The sequence below is a fragment of the Macaca thibetana genome, chromosome 2 (assembly GCF_024542745.1).
Source record: "Macaca thibetana thibetana isolate TM-01 chromosome 2, ASM2454274v1, whole genome shotgun sequence".
Classification (NCBI taxonomy): Eukaryota; Metazoa; Chordata; class Mammalia; order Primates; family Cercopithecidae; genus Macaca; species Macaca thibetana.
The window spans coordinates 98465018-98485099 of NC_065579.1; the positions used below are offsets into that span (position 1 = coordinate 98465018).

Below are 20082 nucleotides of genomic sequence, written 5' to 3' on the forward strand. Positions count from 1 at the left end.
GTTTGGCAAATCTAAGACAGGGGTTCTCAAGCTTGATCATCAGAATTCTCTAGAGGGCTTGTTAAAACACATATTGCTGGGCCCACCCACAGATTTTCTGATTCATTAAGTCTGGGGTGGGTCCTAAAAATTTGCATGTCTGTCAGGTCTTTAGATGTTATTGATGCTGCCAATCTGGGGACCTCACTTTGAGGACCACTGCCCTACAGCACTCTCACGTAGTGACGTTTTCTCATACCTTACCTGTGTTCCTAAACCATACTCCCTCAAGTCTCTCCCCCCGTTTGTTAACCACTGCTATAAACACTACCATTTTATGTTTTTGAGAGTTAATTACATTTAGAGTATTTTACCTGTGGTGGTATCTGGCACAGAGTAAATATTTAGTAAATATTAGTTGAGGTGAGTAGGTGGGTGGATGGATGGATTTTCTTCATTTATGTATCTTCATACCTTCCAAGGAGGAAATGGTTGGAGGTTTTGAAAGAGTGTGTGTGGTTTGTGTTTGTGTGTGTGTGTTTATACTATGAAATTTAGCATAAAGTTTAGCTCACACATGTGGACCAGTGCCAGTGACTACAGTACTAATATAAGCATATAAACAATGTTAATATTTAAGAAAAATCATTTAAGAAAAAACGTGTTGTCTTCATTTTCTTTTTTTTTCTGAGATGGAGTCTTGCTCTGTCGCCCAGGCTGGAGAGCAATGGCGTGATCTCAGCTCACTGCAGCCTCTGCCAGGTTCAAGCAATTCTCCTGCCTCAGCCTCCCAAGTAGCTGGGATTACAGGTGTGTGCCACCATGTCCGGCTAATTTTTTTTTTTTTTTTTTTAATAGAGACAGGGTTCTCCATTTGATCAGGCTGGTCTTGAACTGCTGACCTCAGGTGATCCGCCCCCCTTGGCTTCCCAAAGTGCTGGGATTACAGGCTTGAGCCACCATGTCCAGCATCTTCATTTTCAATCAGTGGATGGATCTCCCCAGCACAAAGCTGTGTTAGACCAGGCCATCTTCAGTCTTTGATTGAACACCACAGTTCCACTTATATCTACTCATCAAGACCTACTACTTAGGTCATTAACACCTCTTTCTCAAATAATTTTCACCAAATGTGAACCCTGGTTATTTGCAGTCATGGGATTTTTAATTATTTCTAAAATACTTCTTTGTGCTTTTCTGTTTTGCTTGGGTTTTTTATAGTAAACATTTATATTTTAAAAATAAACATTTAAGGCCAGGCACAGTGACTCACACCTGTAATCCCAGCACTTTGGGAGGCCAAGGTGGTTGGATCACTTGAGCTCAGGAGTTTAAGACCAGCCTGGGCAACGTAGTGAGACCCTGTCTCTATGAAATTAAAAAAAAAAAATTAGCCAGGCATGGTAGCACACGCCTGTAGTCTCAGCTACTCAGGAGGCTGAGGTGGGAGCATTGCTTGAGCCCCAGAGGTCGAGTCTGCATTGAGCAGTGATCGTGCCACTGCACTCCAGCCTGGGCAACAGAGTGAGAACCTGTCTCAAAAAAATAAATAAAATAAACATTTTTTAAAAGTCAAGCAACTTGGCCTCATCCAAATATTTGTGAAATCACAGATTTGCTGTGATTTTCATATTTAATGTGATCTTTATAATTTTTTAAATATACAACTAAATTAAATTCTAATGTAACACCTAAAGTTTTCAGGTACCATCAGTGATGTGTATATCACACTTAGGAAATATCATACTGTATAATAATGTCCCTTTTACATTGCAGTAGTTTTACATATTAAAGATACTAGTCCTTGATCTGTTGGGTATTTACAAATATTTTTCCTAGCTTTTCATTTTTCTTTAACTTTATGATTTTTTTGCATTTTTTGTTTTCTTTTGCCTACTGACATTTTTTCTACCTAATATAAAGTGCTGCTTTTTAAATATTTAATAATTTTTTTGTATCATGCTTTTAGGCTGTCCTTAGTCATCTCGACGTTATTCATCCGTATGTTCTTCCAATTTTTTCATTTGTTGTTAGTCTTAAATTTTGGTATGAGATGGGAAGTTAATTTTATTTATTTCCCACAAATGTTCTCCCATTTCATCCTTTACTCATTTACTTGAAATGCCATTTTTATCATATATTAGAATCTTGAATCTGTTGGGTCTGTTTCTGCACCTTTCTGCCAAGCATCTCTGTGTTTCTATGCTAGCATGATGCTCTTTTAAAATTTAATAAAATCTTAGAATATGTGATATTTGTCTGTCCTGTCTCCACTTGTCTCCATTTGTCTATCCACTCTCACTCCTCTTCTAACTTATTCTTTGCTATTCTTGTTTATTCTTTGAGTGAATTTCAGAATTACTGGATCGGGTTTTAATACAGTTCTGTAGGAAATTTGATTGGGATTATATTAAATGTATACCTTGGCCAGGCGCGGTGGCTCATGCCTGTAATCCCAGCACTTTGGGAGGCTAAGGCAGGCAGATCACTTGAGGTCAGGAGTTCGAGACCACCCTGGCCAACATGGTGAAACCCTGTTGCTACGAAAAATACAAAAATTAGCCTAGGGTTGTGGTGGGCGCTGGTAATCCCAGCTACTCGGGAGCCTGAGGCACAAGAATCACTTAAACCCGGGAGGCGGAGGTTGCAGTGAGCCGGGATTGTGCCACTGCACTCCATCCTGGGCAGGAGAGCAAGACTCGGTCACAAAAAAATAAATGAAAATAAATGTATACCTTAAGGGAAAAATAGGTATCTTTAGATATTCCCCCATTTTAGTATTCACTATTGTAAAGGATAATTATTTGTTCGATATTCTCACTGACTAGCCTGGAAATTCATTTAATAGTTTTATGTTCCCAGTGTGTGTATTCAAAGTCTTGCATGAATAATGACTAAACGTGCATATGTCGGAAGGTAAGTGGAGAAAAACAGGCTATTATGGAAAATATGCTCTCCCTTTGATTCTGAGGTTTTAGACAAGTAGAAAATATTTCCCAAATGTGAAATAGAGAAAAACATGAAGATGAATGCTATAACAACTTTTACTGTTGTCAAAGTAGTATTAAGTCCACTAGTAAACTGTTTCTTATTCTTGCGAATTTAATTCTCATAAGAGTTCTCATAAAATATTCATAAAAGTATTTATGTTGGTAGAATTGTGAACTAGCTGAATTAAATTTAAAGCTATTAATTTCCAAGTGACTTCTCAGTTACCGGTTTCAGTCAACTTTGATACATAGAATAATCAGCTTACTCAGATTTTTTTTTCTTCTTAAAAACAGAAGTTTTATTGTATTTGGTTCACAGTCAGTATTTCACATTATTTCATGGTGCAGGGCCCCTGGGTGGGAATCCCTGTGTAGTACTTGGCGGGGCCTGTGGCCAGGGGTGATGAAGCAGTATAGCTGGTCAGGCCCAGAAGGGGAGAAGAAGGGCTGGGGGCTCCTTAAAACCTACTGAGGGGTGGGCATGGTGGCTCACACCTGTAATCCCAACACTTAAGGAGGCTGAGGTGGGCGGATATATATATATATATATATTTTTTTTTCTTTCTTTTGTTAATACTTCCTGAAGCCTTTGTGGCACAGAAACCACAAACTGATTGGCTGACAAAAGTGGAAAGAGGAGAGGCAACTGGAAACCTTTGGGGAGCGGTTCCCCTCCATGCCCAGGTCTGTTCTCCTCAGCACAGCTCGGCCCACAACCTGGATGTGCCAGCAGGGACCATCACCCTACACGTGTTGGGATACAGCTTGATGCCTTCCCCCACAGCCAGGTGGCTCAGTCCTGCAAAGGAACCAAGGCAAGGGGGGAAGAACCCTGCTGCCTGATCCTGTGCTGCGCCTCACAGACCATCAGTTGATTGGCAGCACTGAACAGGTTAAAAAAAAAAAAAGAGAGAAAATACAGAAAAACCCAAAAACCTAGACAGGGAGATGATGTGGGGAGAGAGCATGCCAGGTCAGATTTTTTTGTATACCTAAACAGTTTGATAAAATTTTTAAATGAATCTAAAATACCATATATACTTTCCAAAAAATGTGACCATTACCCTCCCTTAAATATAAAGACTTAAAAATAAAGTATTAAATAAAGAAAAATGGATGCAATTTTTATAAGAAAAGACTTACATAGTCTACTTTTTGTACATGGGATATATCTAACATAAAAAAATAATTGAACTTATTCAAAGCATAATTCAATTTATAAGGAATGGTGAACTAACAGTTTTACTTTTAATGGGAATTGTGTTTAACAGATGATCGTACAGTCTTTGAAGATATTAAGTTCATTTACATTTCTCTCTATATTAAAATTTCAGCAAATGTAGGAGCAAATTGATGAAAGTGGCTAAGTAAGTTAATATTCTTAAAACACTTAGAACATTCCTAACACATAGTATAACTCTGTTAGGTCAATCAATCAAGTGGACTCTAATAATTGAAAAGCTCCTTTTTAAAGCTTTATACTACTGAAAGCTTTCTTTTGTCATGATGTATTTGAATTATCAACTTTTTCTTCAATACCTTTTACATTCGCTGTGCTGGGAAAGCCACAAAAGAAAAAGATTACTTCTACATTTAGTCCACTTGAAAAAGAGCACCAAAATGTGATTTGAATGTTATATAGAGTAATGTTTCACTATGTGTATAATGATTGAGTAAATTCGGTAAATGATAAAATATTGACATTTCTAACATCTTAGTACCTCAGTGTTCTGTACTACAGTCTCCCATTGTTTTTCTCAATGTGAAAATCAGGGCAGAAATTAAGGAACTTCAGCATTATAGGTCATATTCTCTTTTTTTAAAGAGGATCTGAGATCTGTTGGTTTGAGGGTCCTAGGATGGGTGTGATGGGTACATGGGAGTTAATTTTATTGTTATGCTTTTATAACGTATATTAGATATTCTTCTGTATACAACAATGATTTCATAATATAAATTGTTTTTAAAATAGAAATTGTGAAGAAAAGCTATTCACTGGCTGAGCGAGGTGGCTCACACCTGTAATCCCAGCATTTTGGGAGGCCAAGGCAGGCAGATCACGAGGTCAGGAGATTGAGACCATCCTGGCTAACACAGTGAAACCCCGACTCTACTAAACATACAAAAAATTAGCCGGATGTGGTGGCACACGCCTGTAGTCCCAGCTACTCAGGAGGCTAAGGCAGGAGAATCGCTTGAACCTGGGAGGCAGAGGTTGCGGTGAGCCAAGATTGCGCCACTGCACTCCAGCCTGGGCAACAGAATGAGACTCCATCTCAAAAAAAAAAAAAAAAAAAAGAAAAGAAAAACTATTCCCCAGTAATACCAAAAACTAAATTATTTATTGTGAAATTGTTAAATTTGTCCACACAAATAATATTTTATGTTAAAGCAAATATTTGTGATAATCTGAACTTTTTTGTATAAAAAATAAACATTACCTTTAAAATTAGTAATTGACTAGTACACTTAGATGAAGAATTAATTAAAAATAAGTTTAACAAAGTGGCCATTCGCTTGCATCTTCTTCAGATGATGATCATCACTATATACGTTATTTCTAATAAATTTGAGCCATGGTTATCTTCTTTAAGTTTTGCCTATTTCTCCAAAAGATATTTTGAAATACTAGTTGTGATTATACTGTTAAGTGTCATTTTCATGGTATAAATTATTCATATTTTTTTCTTTTTGGAAGAGTCAGAATGGATAATCGATACGCCTCTGTGGCCTTGTGATAGACTGGATGTGCTTAATCGACATAATTTGCTCTGTACAATTGCACATGAAACCTTAGCCAAGAGCCTTTATAGACAGACATTTGAAGTTTTGCAGAATCTACCAGGTTTTCAAAATTCCCAAGGTATGTTTTTTAAAAGTCTATCTTAATTATGTCTTGCCCATCTGGTGTTTAACTGTTAATAAGAAACAGTTATCCACCTGTTTTGATTGAGTTTTATATTCCAGCATATTTTTTAATGAAGTAGTTTTCTGTAAAATGTGTTCTTTGCAAATTGAATATGCTTTCCTGATGGTTTTAAAAAATCTGAGATGCTTATCTTTGGGTTGTTTGTCAGCAGCTCCTAAGACAAGCATTTTTATCATTCCCTTTTCCCTACTTCTGTCATCAGCAGACAATATGTTTAAATGCCCCGAGCAAGCTTTTTCTCTTATCACTGAATAAATACAGAACTTAGTTTACATTACCTAGGAACATAGGTAAACGTGATAGAAATGGAGGAAATGAAACAGATGCCAAGTTCAAAGAAACACCAATGTGGGCAATGGTAGTTAGTACTCTTGAATGTTGGGTGTCCATGAGCAAAAGCTTTGGTTCAAGAATGAGCTATGTGATAGGTGCAGAAGATGTTGAAAACGTTAACTTGAGGGCCTCCCCTCAGTACTTTCATCGTACTATCTATAAATTTTCATTTTCCCACTTAATTCCACTGTGCTCCTGTATTGTAATTAGTGTTCTTATCTGTTTCTCCTTATATAAAGTGAGCTCAATCAAGATGGTACTATTTTCTTTACCTTGGTGTTCCTGGCCCAATGACTGCTATCTAGCAATCTTTTAATATACAATTAGTTGGTAATGAAATAAAGTAGTAATAGGGAGATTAGCCAGATAGTTGTGCGAGATTTTGGAAGACCCTAAATGTCAGACTAAAGGAGTTTTATTCTCTGTGTATAAAAAGGGGCCACTAGAATTTTGGGTCTAGGGAGTAATATAATTAAGTTGGTGTTTCAGGAAAGTTCTTCTGGCAGTAGTGTTTAGGAAAAGACTAAAAGTAGAGAGATTAATTTGCTGATAAGGCCTGGATAACTAAAAGATTCTAAAGCAGTAAAGAACTACAGTCTAGCTCACAGACCCAACTGACTGAATGTAAGGAATAAAAGAGAAGTCTCTAAGATGACTTCTTTTTCTTCTAAGAATGACTAAAGGAATAGAAAACCCATTAAAGGATTGTTTTAAATTTGGCAGTAAATATTTATTAGAGGATGATTTATTTTTAGTCGAGGGATATATAAGGCTAAGGTCTGAACTGTAGATATAATACAAACAGAATTGAGAAATCATTCAAGACACTGCAGATACACAGTCACACGTGGGGATCAAATACAGAGGTCTTAAGGCATCATCTGAAATTTTTGTCAAGCTTCTTTTTATCTTCTCTATTGCAAAGGAAGTTAATGGTTTTTCTTTTGTCAAATGCTTTTTTGTTTCTTACTTAGAGAATATGTAAGATAGGCTGGGCACCGTGGCCCATGCCTGTAATCCCAGCACTTTGGGAGGCCGAGGCAGGCAGTTCACTTGAGCCCAGGAATTTGAGATCAGACGATATGGGCGCATTCAGGGTGGTATGGCTGTAGATGAGCCCAGGAATTTGAAACTAGTCTGGGCAACATGGTGAAACCCTGTCTCTGCAAAAAATATAAAAATTAGCCAGGCCTGGTGGACGTGTAGTCCAAGCTACTCAGGAGGCTGAGGTGGGAGGATGACTTGAGCCCAGGAGGTGAAGGTTGCAGTGAGTCAAGATCGTGCCACTGCACTCCAGCCTGGCCGACAGAGTGAGACCTATCTCAAAAAAGGAGAAGAAAAATAAAGAGAATATATAACATGATTGCATTTTAGTGACTGTGACTCCTATAATGGGTAAGAAAGGGTCAAGGGGAGGAGAAATAAAAAGGAATATGAGACGGAGGTTTGAGACACTAAGATAAATCAATTTTATTATGTCATTTTTTTTTTTATTCCAGAAACTGTGGAAGTCTCACAATATAGCCTTCTTTTTAATAAGCTTCTAGGTTCCTGTATAGAAAGCAATAGTCTTGGTATGTCATCCTCTGTGGCGGAATTCATGATTTCAAAGAGCATCCCTATTGATTTTTCCTTTCTTAGAAGATTAATTACTTCTTTAGGAAGGAGTCGTTTATGGCTCAAAGCCAGAGCCCACTACAAAAGTAAGTTACATTTAAAATGTTTTAATATATTGGTTTATAATTTTATTCTCTAACCCACAATTTATAATATTTAAGATTAGATATTTATATGTATTAAAAGAGCAGTAATACATATTCATATGTAGTGGTCTCAACAGATCTGTGCTCTCTTTTGAAACCTATTGTTTCTCTTCTGTTTGCAATTGCTTTCCTTATTTCCAGTCTTTCCAATTTCCAATCTTTATTTCTTGCACAGTAGCTTGTCCGCTAGAGGGCGAGCAAAGGGAACAAATAACAAGATAGAACCAGTTTGGCATATCTTATAAATAATACAGGCATAAAACAGTGGGTAGAATGAAGTTTAAAGAATATCTATGTTTTTATTTATCTCTGCTGTATCCCTAATTGTTATAACTAAGAATATTCAATAGCAGGTCACATCAGAAACACAAAGGCTGTCATAACAATGCAACATGGTATGTGTTTTTCACATGGCTTTTAGTAATAGAACTTTGTTAATCTACTTACAGCTGTTGTTCTCTAACAAATAAGCCTGGAATACTAGTGCTTTCTCTAGTCCAAGCCACCTCGCAGGTATTTTAATTAGAAAATAATTCCATGTAGGTTCTAGATCTAGAAAAGAATTGTTTTTTCTGCCTTCATGCAGTAATTTGTCTTCAACTACCATTTCTACCACTGTCATGTATATAACAAATATTTGAGTGCCTGCTCTGTGTCACCCTGTACCAGATGTGTCAAATATCCTAGCCACTACTACCTGAGCTGGAAGTGTTTTTCAGGTGACCAGCTGTGATCAGTGTAGCAGGTGGTAACTTTTTTCCCCCAACAAAATGGGAAAGAAAATATTAGGGTACATTACAGGTAGTGAGGTTAATTATTTGATAAAATTTTCATTTCAGTTGCATGTATGCACGAATGTATACTGGGTCATTATATAAAATGTGTTTCTTGTAGGTTATAATCAAAAAAAGTTTTGAAAGCTGTGTTTTCTTAAAAAGGGTGATCAGAAATTTAGAGGAAAGATAGAATTGTTTGTTCATAACACCTGATTTCAATTGTGTAGTTATGTTTCAACTCTTTATACTATTTACCTTCAGACTTCTAGAAACTATACACATGCACATATAGGTATGTGTATGTGATTTTAGTTTCTAGAATTGAAGTTAATGGGAATAATTTATTTTTCATGTAACTGCAACTTGGGGGAGATGCCATCAGAAGGTGTTTATATGCCACAGGAACAAGTATAAGCTCAGACATTTAAATGAGATTTTTATAAATATTTCTATTTTTTAGTTGGAAATAAAATTTTATATTAAAGCATCTAAACTTTATCACTTTAAAAAATTTTAACAACTTTACAGAAGTATAATTCAAATGCCATACAATTCACCCATTTAAAGTATACAAGTCAATGGTTTTGCCGTATCTGAGAATTGGGTAACCATCACCATAATCAACTTTAGAATATTTTATTCACACCAGAAAGAAACCTCATGTCCATTAGCAGTCACGCCTCATTCCCGCAAATCTATTCAGCCCTAGTAAGAATTACTTCTAATGATTTTTTTTAGCAGTGCGGTTTTATTTGTTTTTTGTTTTGTTTGTTTGTTTGTTTTTGTGAGACAGAGTCTTGCTTTGTCGCCCAGGCTGGAGTGCAGTGGCGCGATCTCGGCTCACTGCAAGCTCCGCCTCCCGGGTTCACGCCATTCTCCCACCTCAGCCTCCCAAGTAGCTGGGACTACAGGCGCCTGCCACCATACCCGGCTAATTTTTTGTATTTTTAGTAGAGAAGGGGTTTAACTGTGTTCACCAGGATGATCTCAATCTCCTGACCTCGTGATCCGCCTACTTCAGCTCCCTAAAGTGCTAGGATTACAGGCGTGAGCCACCGCGCCCAGCCTAGCAGTGTGTTAAAGCAATTAATGCCTGTGTACAGTACAGTATCTTTGTTATTGGAACTTTTCCTTTTATCTAATCACACGTATTCCTTATTTCATATGCAGTGTAACTTCTGAGACTTACGCAGGTGAGGTTACAGGGTAAAGAGTCTTTTTGTTTTTTAAAGAATGTAACTGAATTATAAAACCATGAATAAAAATGAGTCATTTACAGCCAAATGAGTAATTTATAGCCACCGATCAGTCTTCAAAACATCTCATTTTCTAACAACGTTGACATTAAATTATATTGGAGCTCCTTTTGGATTTATCTTCAGACATAGCTTAACATTGCAAGAAGAGCCTTTCAGTAGTGTATAACTGTGTCTAGTAGTACTTTATTTGGGACTTAAGGCTGACTTTCTTCAAGGCACTGTTAAGACTTAGTGCCAGTGCCTTTGTTTTGACTTTGTTAAAACTTTTTTGTTTTAATATTTTTATGACTTTATGGAGATAATTTCACATATCATGAAATTAATTCACTTAAAGTATATAATACATTCATTTTTGGTATAGTCACAGAATCATGCAGTCATCACCACCGTTTAAGTTTAGAACATCTTTAACACCTTCAGAAAAAGAAATCTTGTACACATTAACATTTATTGTCCATTCCCTGGTTGTCTCTTCTCTGTCTCCATGAATTTGTCCATTCTAGACAGATCACATAAATGGAATCATTCAATACATGAGTTTTAGTGACTGACTTTTTTTTTTTTTTTGAAGACGGAGTCTCACTCTGTCACCTAGGCTGGAGTGCAGCAGCGCAATCTCGGCTCACTGCAACCTCTGCCTCCCAGGTTCAAGTGATTCTCCTGCCTCAGCCTCCTGAGTAGCTGGGATTACAGATGTGTGCCACCATGCCCAGCTAATTTTGTATTTTTAGTAGAGATGGAGTTTCACCATGTTAGCCAGGTTGGTCTTGAACTCCCAACCTCAGGTGATCCACATCAGCCTCCCAAAGTGCTGGGATTACATGTGTGAGCCACTGTGCCCAGCCATGACTGGCTTCTTAGCCTAGTGTTTTCAGATTTTAATGTTGTAGCATGTATCAATACTTTATTCCTTTTTATTGCTAAACAATATTCTATAGAATGGAATTTGTTTATTTATTGGTTGATGGACATTTGAGTTGTTTTCACTTTTTGGCTATTGTGAATAGTGCTACTTTGAATATTCACACAAGTTTTTATGTGTATATATGCATTCATTTATCTTGGGAGAATTACTGACTCACACAGTAAATCTATATTTAGCTTTTTGCCAAACTGCCAAACTGTTTCCTGAAGAAGCTGCACCATTTTATATTTATATTCCCACCGGCCATGTATGGGATTTCCTAAACATTTCTTTATATCTTCACCAACACTTGTTACTGTGTTTTTTATTTTAGCTTTCCTGCTAGTGGGTGTTAAGTAATATGTCATTACAGTTTTGGTTTTCATATCTCTAATAACTAATGATGTTGAGGACCTTTTCATACAGTTATTGGTCATTCATATATTTTCTTTTGAGAATGTCTATTAAATCCTTTGCCCTTTTTTTATTGTAAGAGTGTATTCATACATACATACACATGTACATATGCATTTATATACACTCTGGATACAAATCCCTTGTCAGATATATGAATTACAAATATTTTGTCCATCCTGTTGGACAAAGTTGTCTGTTACTTTCTTGATGGCTTTGCCTTGCTTTCGTGCTAGACTAATCAGGAGGAGATTGTCTAGGGACAACAGAGTTGCCTTCCTCATGTTCCTGATTTGTTCTCCCTTGTCCTAAAAATACTGCTTTTCTCTCAGAACTGAGAAGTCAGGAGAGAGATGTTATTAGTGTGTCTTTCCATTACTTCCCCCTCCCCCCAAATCAAATGTGAGTATTTTTCTTCTCATGTTTCATTTTGAGTGAAAAAAAATCATATTAGTAGATTTCTGGTTAATCTAGTTAATTTGTTATTTTCTATTTTTTAATTCTGGCAAGAAAAGTTAAATAAGAATGCATGTAAATTATACCTACCAAAAACTAGTGAAGTTAATGAGTTAACAGTTTGTTGCTCCTGGCAGTGATCTAGGGAGGTGGGAATATCTAGTGATTAGGAATCCAAAATCTGGAACCAGAAAGTGGGCACCCCAAGGAGGGTTAGAGAGCCTGAATGCTTACCAAAAGCCCCTCATCTATGACATGGGAATAATAGTACCTAATTTCAAAGGTAGCATATTGTCAGATTAAAATGAGGTAAAACCCATGTGTTTATTAGCACATGTACCTGGCACATAGCAGGTCTTCAAAGATTAGCCATTACCCACGTTAGAAAGATTTCTTGAAGAAACTTATTCTAACAAAACAAAACATTTTAAGCAAAATTTACATACAGATTTAAATTGGTTTCAGTAAAATATAATAATATAAAATTGCCTATATATAATTTGGATGTTCTAGAAGTTTTAAAGGTATTTCCCTATATATCACTGCTAATAAGCACCTAAACAATTTAAAAGTTAAATCTCTTCTCTTGAAAAGTGAAGTTTTAAAAACATGAAATGGTGAGTGTGGCTACAACACACAGATCACCTACAGGATGGAAATGTATTTTATGCCTAGTGCTTAGCACAATGCCAGACATTTAGTAGCAACAGTAAATATTGCATAAACTATAATGGTACTATAAATAACTGTGCTCAAAAATAGTTATTCTGAAATTATCTTGTGTTTACGATGGCTTGAAATAAATGTTGTTTGCCGTAATAAGGCTCAAAAGTCATTTTTCAGAGTTTTTTTGTTTGTTTGTTTGTTTTAATGTTTCTCACTTTTTTTTTTTTTTTTTTTTTGGAGATGGAGTCTCACACTGTCGCCCAGGCTGGAGTGCAAGGGCACAGTCTCGGCTCACTGCAGCCTCTACCTCCCAGGTTCAAGTGATTCTCCTGACTCAGCCTCCCCAGTTGCTGGGATTACAGGCACCCGCCACCACACCTGACTAATTTTTGTATTTTAGTAGGGATGTGGTTTCACCATGTTGGCCAGGCTGGTCTCAAACTACTGACCTCAAGAGATCCATCCGCCTCAGCCTCCCAGAATGCTAGGATTACCGGCATGAATCACCAAGCCCAGCCCTTCTCACTTTTTATTTAATGTTTCAAAAACACTTTACAAAGAATAATGTCAAATATACTAGGGTAAGCTATCGTGTAATTTGTTAATCTACTTCTAATGTGAAGATGTATTCTGTGTAAGTAATTATCACCTGTAGGTATTTCAGAAATCTAGGTTTTTACCTATTGGGTTTTAGTAAAGTTTGACCTATTATTTGATTTTTCAGGTGCTCTTTCCTTGGGTTGCTACCCACCACTGGAAGGAAATTTATACCGAAAACTTCTTCTAATTCCATCTTATTTATCTGAGATTGAAATGCTCTTAGCTATTGAAATCTTCATGGTATCTAATGCTAGTAGTATTCAGAGTCCTGGAACTTCTACACAGATACTGCAGATAGTTTTGAAAAGGTTGGTTGACATAACTTTAACTGCGTTCTGAATGTAGATCTTGGCTCCCTACTCCCACCCTAGGATGTAAATGTTTTATGTGTTTTTATATATACATATATATTTATGTATATATTTATATGTGTACTTTGTGTGTATATTGCAAACTCTAGTATCATTTAAATTGAGAAAGGATTAGACCTGTTTGAGGCTTAAAACCAAACAAGTTAGTAGCATTCAGTAAACACTTTAGCAACTTCAAAGATACAGTTAAATATTCAAAGAGATGGATCCTCTTTAGGTACCAACCTTTCTTGTGTTTAGAGATCAGTACCTATAAAAATCTCTAGTCAACTCAAAAGATCAAAGGACTAGGGTCTAAAAGGGAAATACATGATCATTTATTAGGTTCAGCCAGGAATACCATTGAAAATAAAGCCATCAGCCTAGTTTCTATATTTTATAATGCTATATATGCATAAATATTATAAAGTAGGTACTGTCCCAGAGTGACACCCTTTCATGTAATTTTGTTTGGAATCCTAGAATTTAGGCATACAGTAGATGGTGTGCCTAAATGGTAGTATGCCATATGATTTCTTGTCAGCCTTATCCAGGAAACTTGGAATATAACGATCTCTTGGGAATCCTGTTTTAGAGCTTCTTGACAAGAATTTTGCTTTAGTTTACAGGTGTGACAAACCAGATCCTCTGGTTGAATATTACATTAGTTATCTATTGCTGTGGAATAAATTATCCCTGGACCTAATGGCTTAAAACAGCAAATAGTATCTTAGTATCTGTGGGTCAGAAATTTCAGAGAGGTTTAGCTGGATTGTCCTGGCTCAGGGATTTTCGTGTGACTCAGAGTTTCTCCACATAGTTGGAGTCAGGATGTTGTCAAAAACTTTAGTCACCTACATGATAGCTTATTGGAGCTAGAGGATCCTTTTCCTTGATGACTCACTCAAATACCTATTGGGTGGAAGCCTCAGTTTACCACATGGGCCTCTCCATAGCTTGGTTAAGTGTCTTCATGACATGACTGACCGCTAATTTCTCCCAGAATGAGTGATCCAAGAAAGAAAAAGCAAGGAGGAAACTGCAGAGTCTTTTGTGACCTATATCAAGCAAGAACTGTGAAGAGTCTGAGATTTTATCCTATTTGCAAGCTATAAGCTAACCTGCCACAGTTTCATAGATGGTAGCATAAGAGACAAGACTCCTGTGTTGGAGACAGGAATTTATTATTTGTGGTATGGCAAACAGCATGATTATCTACATATTTGCATCATTTCCTCTTGCTCCTAAGTCCCATAGATGGGCCCACATGGATACCTACATATGCCATGAGTTCTGTAACAGGAGAGGAGTGCCCAGCTTAGGAAACCCAAATCTTTTATGAGTAATAAGCATACCTGCCCTTTGCTTTGCAGGGAGGTACTATCTCCATCATCTAAGACTATGAGCAAACCTGCCCTTTGCTCCAGGAGGAAAACTTATCTTTATCTTTCAAGGTTGTTCACTATATAATCCTGGTAATTTAGAACAAAGGGTAGGCAGTGACTCTTGTAAAACTTCACAAACTCAAGAGATCCATGGAGAGTTGTCATCCAACAACCTAGTATCCAAAGTTACATACTGTCACTTCTGCTCTCCTTTGTTGTAGGTGAGTCTTTTGGTCCAGCCGACACTTAAGGGGAGGAGAATTAGGAAGTAAATTATTTTAGTTCCACTTTCAAAAAAACCCACTAAAAGTCACCTTTTTTCTTATAGTTTTTTTTTTTTTTTTTTTTTTTCCAGAGTGCTTCCTTATTTACCACTGTGCAGTATGGTGGATAAGGCATCTAGGCGCCCCATGATCCTAATGAGGTCATGGTTTTCTCATAGCTTTCTATTCCCCACACACATGTGACTTCTTTATTTATTTCTTGAATTTGGAAGGTATTTGTAACCATAGTGCATAACTAGTGGCATACCTAAATCTTTGATTTTGTCCAAGCCAATATATTTTCTCTATTGTCATTATCATGCTAAGCCCTGCCTTGTTACATTTACCTCTCTCTATGAGAGAGAATTGTATTCATCTTTAGACTTTTTTAAACTGCACATGGTTGGCATGTGCACCACCTACCAGATTCCCGGGCACCTCTTTCTAAGCTAGAATGTACTAGAAGGCACCTGACCAGTCTTTCCTCTCTGTGACCACTAGTTCCTGTTTCAAGTGCAATTCCTCACTCTTGTCACTCTGGACCACACCGTGATGTTAATGCAGATAGGCTCCTACTCAGAACTTGCTGCTGGGCCCCGTAGATACCAAGAGTAGGAAGCAGTGAACACAAAGAAAAAAGTGATGCTTTATGTAACAGCCACATCTCTATTTTAAATAGTTCCCATTCCCTACCCCAGAGGAAAAACTGACATAAGGTGGGAATTTTATGCAAGTCAATGCAGTGGCAATTGATTGCAGATGGAGCTGGTAGAAAAATTATTAGAAAAATTAATTCTAGCACTTAAGGAAGCACCCTAAATCAGGATTGAAGAAAATAACCAGAAATATAATAAAGCCCCTATAGCTATACAATTTGCTACCAGACATTAGCTACATATTAAGTATTTCCTTATAACTAAAAATAGTCAATATCAAAGTAAAACTAACATGTGAACATTAATTCTAAACTGGATTACATTTAGTATTTTATGCATTCTCATGAAAAGATACAGGTAATTAGCTGTGTTCTAGATCAGTATTTTTCAAACTGGGTTGCAGACTATTTGTGTGGTGAAATCAATTTAGGGTGTTACAACCAGCATTATTTTTAAAATCAGGGTTTTTGTCATCAGGGTAAGTCTTGTTTTGTGAAATTTACTTTTTATATATGAAGGTATATACTGGGCCATAATATGTCTTTTTTTTGGACAGAGTCTTGCCCTATCACTCAGGCTAGAGTGCAGTAGTGCAATCATAGCTCACTGCAACCTCAACTTCCTGGGCTCAAGCCATCCTCCCACCTCAGCCTCCTGAGCAACTGGGACTACAGGTGCACGTCATCATACCCAGCTAGTTTTAAAATTTTTTGTAGAGACGAAGGTCTCACTGTGTTGCTCAGGCTGATCTTGAGCTCCTGGCCTCAAGCGATCCCCCCAACCTGAGCCTCCAAATCGCTGAGCTTATACCACTACGCCTGACCAAAATGCCTTTCTTACTGTGGGTCATGATCAAAAAAGTTTGAAAGCCACTTTTAGAAGAATATGGTGAAAAGACGATCATAGCTTAGTACCAGTAAATGTAAATTACTATCTTTTGAAGAAACTATATAGCTTATCTTTTTTAAGAGTTTCTGACTTTATGAGGTGTTCATTTTATAGGTGTGAAGACAACCAGTCTCGGAGCAATGATGATTATCAAGCTGCAGTAGAAAGGTTAATTATGGCTGCTCGTATATCAGATCCAAAGCTTTTTGTTAAACACATGACTGTCAATGTTAATAAAGAACAGGTTTATAGTTTGGAACATTGTTCTGCCCTGAAATGGTTAAAAGAGAATATGAAGTGGGCTGGAAAGGTTTGGCTTTTCAGTAACCATTAGTTAATAAAGTCTGCTCTTTTTTTTTTTTTTTAGTTCAAGTAATCATTGTTGAAAATAAAGGCAATAAAAATAGACAGTTTTCACCATATTCAGCTCTTTGACTTTGTTGGCTTACAGCAAGTTAATAGTTTTAAAGCCCTGAAAATTTTTATTGATACGTAATTTTCAGTAAGTTTATTCACACAGAAAAGTGACTTTTCAGATTACTTTTTGACTTTAAAAGAAACTAAGCATATTAAATCCCAATTTATTCTGAAATCCAAAACTGAATACTGTGCAGCATTTAATAAGAGGGAGACATAACAGGGAAAATATACAAGCAGGTAACTGGAATTTTCAGAAAAACATTTAGGGTTATGAAATAGGTTTAGTGTGTACTCAGTCCAGTCTCTAAAGCTATACTACGTCTGTAATCAAGAATAATATAATATTGAAAATGAACACAAAAATTCAGAATACTTTCTGAATTACACCAAAAAAGTTTAAATTACCCTCAGAATGGTTTTCCTTTCATGTATCTTAGAATACTAGATGAGTTTTGAAAATTTATGTGCATTACACTAGATAAGACACAAATATACCCAAAACTTAATTATCTAAACAAGGATTCTTCCTTCCAAACCAATTTAGGAAGTTAAAACTCTTCTGAAGTCATATTCAGAATCTATATCACATTCTCCAAGGTGGTAGTCCTCATCTTTGATACTTTAAACCATAATTTAAAATTGTTTAGATTTTAAAAAGTATGAATAAGGTGAGTAATAAGTTGTAACTAAGGGGACTGAAAGTATTTTTTTTTTTTTTCCTGAGAAAGGGTCTTACTCTGTGCCCAGGCTGGAGTGCAGTGGCATGATCATGGGTCATTGCAGCCTCAACCTCCTGGGCTCAAGTGATCCTCCCATCTCAGCCTCCCATGTAGCTGAGACTACAGGTATGCACTGCCATGCCCGGATAATTTTTGTTTTTTGTTTTTGTTTTGAAATGGGGTTTTGCTATGTTGCCCAGGCTGGTCTCAAACTTCTGGACTCAAGCTATCTGCCCACCTTGGCCTCCCAAAGTGCTGGGATTACAGGCACCGGCCACCGTGCCCAGCTGGACCGAAAGTATTTCTTAAGGGAGTTCACAAAATATGGTAAATAGCAGCATCATTGGAATAAGTCTGTAACATCACAAGACTAGGGAGGTTAAATCCTAGCTCTTGTCAAAATGCCTGATTACTATGGATGAAATGTAGAACGAATACTATCACAAATGAGATATGGGGAAGTGACGCAGGTGACGTCAAGAAAGATACCTGGTTCTTTTTTTTTTTTTTTTTTTTTTTTTTTTGAGATGGAGTCTTGCTCTGTCGCTCAGGCTGGAGTGCAGTGGTGCGATCTCTGCTCACTGCAAGCTCCACCTCCCAGGTTCACGCCATTCTCCTGCTTCAGCCTCCCAAGTAGCTGGGACTACAGGCGCCCGACACCACGCCCGGCTAATTTTTCGTATTTTTAGTAGAGATGGGGTTTCACTGTGTTAGCCAGGAAGGTCTTGATCTCCTGACCTTGTGATCCTCCCCTTGGCCTCCCAAAGTGCTTGGATAGATACCCAGTTCTTTAGTATGAAGGAACTGGGTGACTATAACCTGCCATTACTTCAGTGGAGCACCTAGGAAATGAATTAGGTTTGGAGATCACTTTGAGGCACCTTTGAAAACAAGGGGAGAATAGAAAGTGGGCAATTAGTAGATTAGTCATTTCTACAAATGATAACTGAAACTCTAAGAAAGAAATTAGAGAAGTATGTGACCTCTGAGAAGTATGTGACCTTTGCTGGTGGCAAAGATGTGTTAGGATGAAGTTGTAGGAGGGAAAGGATGATAAATTAAGCTTTTAGGAAAAATGGCATTGGATGGAATGGTTTACAAGTGTCTGGACTGGTTTCTGATGACAAGTTAAGACCTTATTGCTGGAACAAATAGAGGCATTTTTACCTGTCAACAGTGCCAAAAGATAGAAAAGGGAAAGGAGCGTTAATCATTGCTGGGTGTGAGGTGTCAAAGCCCTGACAAGAAAAAGTGTTGGCTCTCGAGCAGTAAGAAGAATACTGGCAACAGTACAGGTTTGAAAAGGAAGTTTCATTAGATAGATAGAATGCTGCAGAAGGATGCAGCAGGGCACTTCAGCAAGAGAGGACTGAGCTCGCCACAGTGGAGTTTTCCTTAGGAGTATTTCCAGACCTTTGAGCAGGAGCTTAAGGGTAATTTGGACCATATTAGCCATGTAGGTAATGATAAATGATTATATTTGTAGACATTTTGGTGCCTTGATGTTAGCAAGGGTTGCACAATGAGTTTTGACATGCATGCATTTGGAAATGTGTAGAAATTCTAGTTACTTACAAATTTGGGGAAAGAAGCCTGGTATCAGATGCCAGGTTTTGATATTGGGGAAGTCTAATTACTTCTAAATTCCTCAGGTAAGGAGTTTTGCCTGCAGATGGTCTGCTTGATGGCCACCAGGTAATCTTTGCTCTTCTCATTTTCCCCCTGGCAGATATTTTGGTCAAATCTTTGACCCTTTCTATTCCCCCATGACCCTGTGTACCTGCTGCCTATTATGGCTTCAAGAAAGGGAAAATGGCACAGTGAAGAAGGGTGTCAGGTCTGTCTGGCTACTTCCTGCTGAAAGGGAGCATTGAGGGGATGTCACGTTTTTCCCTTTCTTGCTCTCTGTCATGAAGGGTTATGAAAAACTTGTTTTGGGGACAGGAGACACCAGATTCCATCAAGAGGCCCCATATAAGTGGAAGTTGCTGTTGCAGGCTGGTATTGGGATTACATAATCATCTGTAGGTGGAATCATTGTAATCTGGAAGATAGAAACTTAATGAGAGCATTAAAGAAGCAGGGACCAAATATTAGAAGAAGAATAATGAGGAATAAAGGTCCAAGGAATGGGAGAAGCCAGGTGATTTTTGGAAACCAATTAGTAAGGATTTTGGCCCAGTTTGGGTTACTTTGAGAAAGTGTGTGTAGCCATTTGGTTTGTTTGAAAATCTCTCGGATGTTAGTTTCCACTTCTCCAGACATATTAATGTAGGTGCAACACATTTTGTTGATGACAGCACAGATGACTCCTTGTTCAGATAGGAGGTAA

General features: G+C 37.3%; 1 protein-coding gene across 2 annotated transcripts in view; it reads left to right on the plus strand.

Moving 5' to 3' along the window:
* The window catches only part of TOPAZ1 (testis and ovary specific TOPAZ 1), a 91059-nt gene extending 74026 nt beyond the window's left edge, over window positions 1-17033 (plus strand). For both annotated transcript variants that reach the window (XM_050778374.1, XM_050778376.1), the window contains exons 17-20: window positions 5668-5832; window positions 7731-7934; window positions 13194-13377; window positions 16726-17033. In XM_050778374.1, coding sequence (XP_050634331.1) covers window positions 5668-5832; window positions 7731-7934; window positions 13194-13377; window positions 16726-16945 — 773 coding nt within the window. In that variant the 3' untranslated portion in view covers window positions 16946-17033. The remainder of the gene's footprint in view (window positions 1-5667; window positions 5833-7730; window positions 7935-13193; window positions 13378-16725) is intronic.
* The last annotated feature ends 3049 nt before the right edge of the window (window positions 17034-20082 follow it).